Source organism: Anomaloglossus baeobatrachus, chromosome 6 (assembly GCF_048569485.1).
Source record: "Anomaloglossus baeobatrachus isolate aAnoBae1 chromosome 6, aAnoBae1.hap1, whole genome shotgun sequence".
In the NCBI taxonomy this organism is placed as follows: Eukaryota; Metazoa; Chordata; class Amphibia; order Anura; family Aromobatidae; genus Anomaloglossus; species Anomaloglossus baeobatrachus.
In genome coordinates this window covers 551,347,155-551,354,654 of record NC_134358.1, presented here as the reverse complement: position 1 = coordinate 551,354,654, position 7,500 = coordinate 551,347,155, and the positions used below count along the sequence as shown (strand labels likewise).

Here is a 7,500-nt window from a genome sequence, read left to right as displayed (position 1 = left end):
AATATAAAGTCCTGTATATAAACTGTAAACTGGCATGTGCACATCCGGTGTTCTTCCTCGCCCTTTATGACATGTTTGACCTCCATTTCACACTGTCGGCTGGTATTGTTGTGGAACGTGTAAAGCCTGTTCCCTTCATAAAAACAACAAAATCCTTCATAGAGCCGGAGGATAAAGCAAAATAAACAGCGCGGCGAGTTATTAGCTGTAAACCCACAGGTGTTATTGACATTAGCTCCGGCCAACACTCTGCAAACCATGGGCTCAGATGTACTGCTGGTGATCCTTAAAGGGATTGTCCACCTTTGGTATAGCAGTGATATGTGAGCACTAGATATAAGTATTATTTGGACACTATGGTGGTATTATCCAGGCGTTCTACGGCAGTATTATTTAGGCACTAAATGGTAGTATGTTGTGGGTGTTGTACAGAATGATTATTTGGCATAGCATGGCAGTGTTATGTCATCACTACATGCCTGTATTCTGATAGTATTATGTATCGGCCGCTTCATTGGGGGACACAGGAACCATGGGTTAATATGCTGCCACTTGTAAGCAGGAGTGGACCCACCCAGGGCAGTCCCTGGGTCTATAGTAGCAGAGCAGAGCTGGGTAACAGCAGGCCAGCTGATATAGAGTAACAGGACGGAGAGAAACCATTGTCTGGAAGTGTGCACGGGTCCGGGGCCGGCCGTGTGCACGGACGCAATCAGGATAGAAACTGGAACATGGACTGGATGGACCAGGAACTCGGGCAGAAGCGATACTGTTATACAGGCTGGAAAGACCAGGAACACACAGGACTAACATTGGGACACCAACTGGGTTCAGGAACACAGCAGGCACAGAACTGATTACAGGCAGGCTGGAGCAACAGACTGAACCAACATGACAGAACTAGGTTAGGATCCTAATGAGTTGCTCAGGCACCTCCCAACAGGGGAGGGAGCCTTAAATAACTGGTGCCTCTCAGCGATATGCTGGGGACACCTTTTCAAGACGCACTGCCCCTGAAAAAGATGGGCAGTTCACGTGCAGCATAGGCTAGTGACCAGCGAAACCCACACAGGTGCGCCGAAACACTTGCGGGCAGCACCGGGTACCACACTACACATGTGCGGCGAAACTCGCGTGGGTGGCTGTGCAGGAGAGCAGGGAACTGCACAACAAGAGCCAAGCAGACAGCCAAGGCGGTAACGGCGTAGGTTTCCTACCGAGCGGCAAAGAGGAACACGCAGGGGCATCATCGCAGCCAAGCACCGGAACACCTGCGTAATTAGTGATAGGGATGACTCCGATACAGCACTTAGAGACTAACACTAATAAGAATACATCTTAGAAAAAAAACAAGCTGACGCCTCACCACCGGCCTATATAAGTGCAAAAGCAGGAAGAGGAGCAAAACCAAGACCAACCTTCCCTCCTCCATTCCTCCCGGGCAAGGGCGGGTGCTGTGTCCCGCAATGACCGCCACTAGAAAGAGATTTTACCGTGCGTACCAATAATCTGGTGGGGAGGAGTCCGCTTTTTACCCTCCCTAAGATGTATTCTTAGTGGCAGCCTCCAGGTGTCATCATATTATTAACCCATGGTTCCTGTGTCTCCCAATGAAGGCTACAAAAAGAGGTTTTACTAGGAATACCAAAAATATTTAGCCACTGATTAATGGTATGTTGTGGGTGTTTGTATATGGTATGGCCGTGTTATGTCCGCACTACATGTAAGTATTATTTGGATACTGTATGGTGGTATTATTTAGACATACTATAGCGGTATTACATTGGCTCTGAATTATATTATGGGTATTTTACAGTGGAGTTAGTTATTTGGTATTGTGTGGCAGCGCCTAAATATTCAGCCTTACTTGTGAGGTGTATTTTTCGATTGTTACTTTTTGAGGTCTCTTAATCGTCCCCTCTATTTTCAGATGACTCGGTCTACCTCTTGGTGGTGAATCACCCCCATTACAAGTCTACTGTGGAGATCTTCAAGTTTGCGGAGGAGGAAAATGTTCTTGTACACCAGAAAACCATTAAACACTCAGCGCTGCCCAAGTACGGGAGAAAACATACATCCTAATTAGAGGGAAAAAAATGTTTTCTGGATATAAAACCCGAGAGGAGTAAACCAAAGAATCTGCCATGTTATTACTGTTAGCATTCCAGAGCCCGGACCCCCTCCGTGAGATAGAAGGGGCCATATTTCACTTTTGCGCCTTTGTTTCTTTTCACTGTTTCCAATAGTCATAGATGTTATCTTTTTCTGCCCACATCACCAAATTAGGACTTGATTTTTGCAAGACAAATTGTAATTTTGATTGTTTTTCAATATGTGGTTCACTGTTCATTAACTGTATATGTAACTGGGTCCTTCTCCGATATCACACAATCAGTAGAGCGAGAGATGATTGAATAATCCAACAATCCTTTAATCCAAGGAAAGCAGAAGATCCATAAAATAATCCACAACACAGAGGGTAAAATAATCCAGTAATGGAATAAATGTCCTGGGGATCAGTCACAATCCTCCAGCAGTCCTTTTCCAGGGGATTCGGGGATTCTCAACGGCTCTCTGGGGTGCTGCCTGTAGCCGCAGCTTCTCCCCCAAAGGATGAATCTTCCTGCTTGTCTCTTGTCCTTCTCCAGACTAATAATCCCCCAGGTAAGGCTGCTCTCACATCAGTGTTATTTTGCCGGAAAGCCGGATCCAGCACAAATGCCTTACAGTTTAAAACAGTTCAGTTAAATCGCAGCAAGATAAATTCACATGCGGCCGCATGTGATCTTATCTTGCCGCAATTCCATTGAACTGTACCGCATTTGTGCCGGATCCGGCTTTCCGGCAAAATAACGCTGATGTGAATCCGGCCTAAGCAGAGAGTTTGGTGGGTTCCAGGCCCGCCTTCCTCCCCACACCTAGGGACAGAAGCACTGCAGGGGGTTATAAACCTGCAGACAGGACAAATAATACATAGAATGGACAGAGAACCGCCTACGATACGAACCTACACAAAATTATACACAACCCACACCATCACAGTATAGTACATATTCTTCTCAACGCAGTGATTGACAGCGGCATTTAAGTGGTGAAAAAGTAGCAGCTCAGGCTCAGATCACTGCTGTTGGAGGCAGATGCCGGTGGTATAACACAGCCGCCATCTGCCCCATATGGAGTGGTGTCAGCACCAAGTACACGCATCTTGATGATGATAGACTATTAGGGTGCACAGATGGGGTTAAATAGGGGACAAAACAGCTGTCTATAGTTGTAGCAGAGCTGAGATAGTCCAGACTGATGCACTTTTTTTATTTTATGTCTTCCAGCGTCAATAACATTGTTGCAGTTGGACCAGAGAGCTTTTATGCCACTAATGATTATTACTTCTGGAACTCCATCATGAGAACTGTGGAACTGGTGTTCGGATTGACCTGGTCTAACGTGGTGTATTACAGTCCCGGAGAGGTCCGAGAGGTCGCTGCTGGATTCTACAGCGCCAATGGGATCGCCATGTCATCTGACCAAAAGTATGCTCCGGATTACTGCAAATGAACAATTTGTCTATAGCGCCCCCTATATTAGCAGTCTGGATGTGTACGTGAGAACACCCTCATATATTGAGGTTTGAAAGTTGTTGAACCCTTCAGAATTTTCCATATTTCTGCATCATTCTGTATCAAAAATGCATGAGACTTTATTTAGACGTTATTTCAAGTCATAAAAGTAGATCAAGAGAACCAAATCAAACAAAAATGAAGAAAAATATTAGGGGATATTGATAATATATCACCTGTGATTGGCAGAAGTATGTGAACCATTAGGCCTAGGAGGTAATGGAACAAGGTGAAATTAATCTGGTGTCTTCAGTCAATGGGATGACAATCAGGTGTGAGTGGGCCACCAGTTTGGGATTTATTAAAGCCTGATCTTCACGTCAACATGTGTATGGAAGCATGGCAGGGAACAAAGGAGATCTCTGAGGACCTTTTTAGAAGATATTTGTGCTCATCAGGCTGGAAAAGGTTACAAAACCAACTCTAAAAGGTTCAAAGTGGAGGAAATTCAAGACAATTATTACCCTCTTTTACTAGTGGGAAAACAAATATCACTGCAAGAGTAAGGCGTATAATGGTCTACGAGTTCACAAAGGAACCCAAGGTAATATCTAAGCAACTAAAGGCCTCTCTTCTAGTGATAGGAGAACCCGCAGACATCCAAAGTCGATGGGTCCAACCGGATTTAAAAAAAAAAAAAAAAATGAAAAAACTGTTCGGGACTGAAATTAATTCTGGATATCTGGCCTGACGCCAATCCCCATATAAGTCTATGGGAATCCAAATATTGTGCTTTAAAATGGTGGTAGAAGAGATAGGGGGATTAGAGCAGGATCGTTGGGCGGCACGGTGGCTCAGTGGTTAGCACTGCAGTCTTGTGGTGGCTCAGTGGTTAGCACTGCAGTCTTGCAGCGCTAGGGTCCTGGGTTCAAATCCCACCAAGGACACCATCTGCAGGGAGTTTGTATGCTCTCCCCGTGTTTGCGTGGGTTTCCTCCGGGTACTCCGGTTTCCTCCCACACTCCAAAGACATACAGATAGGGACTCTAGATTATGAGCCCCAATGGGGACAGTGTTGCCAATGTATGTAAAGTGCTGTGGAATTAATAGCGCTATATAAATGAATACAATTATTATTATTATCGTTATACTTATCAAGTCTCCCGCACGGCTGTAACACTACTTCCGATGCTGCTCATTATCCTTCATGCATATTCACTGCGACCCATCAGACGCTGGAACTGCCGATGAATGGAAGAAGCAGTGAATGCTTATGAGGGTAATGTGCGATCCTGAAAGTAGTGTAACAGCCACGCGGGAAACTTGATAAGTATAACTATAATCCTATAAATGACCACTAGCCTTCAATCATGCAGTCTAATGAATTATATACACAAATATTATGCAGAATCAATATATTTTTATTATTGAATAGAGAGCACACAGTGCATGAAGTGAGTTTTAAAAACATGCATGCATGCATACAACAGGACAGTGTTGGATCTATTTCACATAAATTGATCTATAATGGCGCTGGTCATATTGGTTTGGAACGGCTCATGGTTTTCAGCAGTTATCAGGGGTTATAGTCAGTGTTGACTGTCTGTGCACAGCAAAACAGTACATGAACACTTAGGCTATGTGCCCACGCTGCGGAAAATGCGCGGATTTTGCCGCGGATTTCTCGCGGAAAAGCCGCGGATTTTCCAGAAATCTGCAGCACAGCTACTCCCCAGCCATTTCTATCGCATTTGGGAAATGCTGTGCCCACGCTGCGGATTTTTCCGCTGCGGAAATCGTGCGGATTTTCGTGCGGAAAAATCTGCAGCATGTTGCTGCGGATTTCTCCGCAGGGTCCCATATACTTACCTGCCTTGATAAAGACCCGAGTCACTTTCTCCGTCCGGTGTAGCGGCAGCGGCAGCAGCACGGTGGATCCAGCCAAGTACAGGAAGGAAGAGGTGGGCGGGGCCTGCACGAGCTCCGGTCATGTGACAGCCGGAGCTAGATCAGGCCCGCCCACCTCCAGCACAGTGAAACCAGACACTGCCTGACAGGGACCCGGCCGCCGGAAAGCGAGGTGCTGCATGATGGAGAGAAGTATGAACACCCGATCACTGCAGCAATTGTACTGCATTGAGGATGCAGTGCCGAAGCCATGGTACTGTATCCTCAATGCAGAATGCCCGCAGCATATCCGCACGACATTCCGCTGTATATCCGCAGCATTGACACAGAGAAAGTTCTGTTGCGGATTTCTTGCAGCACCTGCGGAATGTCTTGCGGATATATCCGCAGGACAATGTCACCGTGGGCACATAGCCTTATTGTTGCGGATTTTCGTGCAGATTTTGCCTATTCAATTGAATTAAAAAAAAATCGCAAAATCCGCACCTATGAAAAGGTGCGGATTCCGGGGGAAAGCTGCGGATTTTGATGCAGAAAAATCCGCACATACAGAGTCCCGTGGGCACATAGCCTACAAGGTCTTCAAAAATTAATATCAATAAGGAAAATTCCTCAGCATTGTATGCTTTTCATATTTCATGTAGGTCCGCTCATACAGGTACCCTTAATACATTTAAAGGGTGCAACCCAGAGAGATGGATATATAATGCTAACATGAAAATATGCACAGATTGTGTCACATTAATCTATAGTGACACTGGTCATATTTCTTTGAAACAGCTCCTGGTTTCCAGCAACTGTCTGGGGTTATAATCAATGTTGACTACGGGTGCACAGCAGAGCCATACATACACATTTAAGGGTCAATGAAAATAGATATGAATAAGAAAAATTCCTCAGCATAATATGCTTATACATGTAAAGACCGTCTTTTAAAGTCACTTATTTAATGAATTGATCTATATCTTGCAATAAGATAGTGTGCACTTTCTATAGATCAGTTCATACAATTACGCTTCATGAATTTAAAGGGAACAACTAGGAAATTGAACATACAATGCTAGCGTTGAAAACAGTACAGAAAACAATTATATGCAGTAGCCAATGCTATTGATAAAGACAGTGTATCACACTATAAAGCACAGTAGCAATTATCGCATGCACCATAGGTAATGCAACACTAGCGTCAATGCAGATATACCTAAGTGTGTTAGTACAAATCCCTGGAGAAGTTACATACCAGCTGTAGCCATCAGATCCTCAGCACACTGCCCTGCACCTTTTTTATTTTTATTATTGAATAGATCAATTCATTAAATACGTGACTTTAAAGACGGTCTTTACATGTATAAGCGTATTATGCTGAGGAATTTTCCTTATTGAAATTAATTTTTGAAGACCTTTTTAAGGCTATGTTCACACACTGCTTTTTTTACCTGCGTTTTTGGTGCGTTTTTGCTGCAGAAATTTCTTGAGAAATTCTTGTAACCTTTCTGCAGACATTCCCCAGCCAAACCTATGGCAAAAAAAATTAGCTGTGCGCACACTGCGTTTTTTTTCTTAAGAAAATTCTTTCAGTAGATTTTCTTAAGAAAAAGAATGAGCAGTCACTTCTTTTCTGCAGCTAACTGCGTTATTTGCCATATATAATGGCACAATAACGCAGGGAGCAACCGGCGGTAAAAACGCACCAAAAACGCACCAAATCACGATAAAAACGCAGGTGCGCTAATCCTTCACTCAAGAAATTTTCTTAAGAAAAATCCTTTTTCTAGTGCGCACATAGCCTTCGTGTTCATGTACTGTTTTGCTGTGCACCGACAGTCACTGACTATAACCCCTGATAACTGCTGAAAACCATGAGCCGTTCCAAACCAATATGACCAGCGCCATTCTAGATCAATTTATGTGAAATAGATCCAACACTGTCCTGTTGTATGTATGCATGCATGTTTTTAAAACTCACTTCATGCACTGTGTGCTCTCTATTCAATAATAAAAATATATTGATTCTGCATAATATTTGTGTATATAA

General features: G+C 43.9%; 1 protein-coding gene across 1 annotated transcript in view; it reads left to right on the top strand.

The window, feature by feature from the left end:
• LOC142244604 (serum paraoxonase/arylesterase 2-like) overlaps positions 1 to 7,500 on the top strand; it is a 29,195-nt gene that overhangs the window by 13,080 nt on the left and 8,615 nt on the right. The window contains exons 5-6 of the mRNA XM_075316860.1: positions 1,931 to 2,057; positions 3,330 to 3,530. Coding sequence (XP_075172975.1) covers positions 1,931 to 2,057; positions 3,330 to 3,530 — 328 coding nt within the window. The remainder of the gene's footprint in view (positions 1 to 1,930; positions 2,058 to 3,329; positions 3,531 to 7,500) is intronic.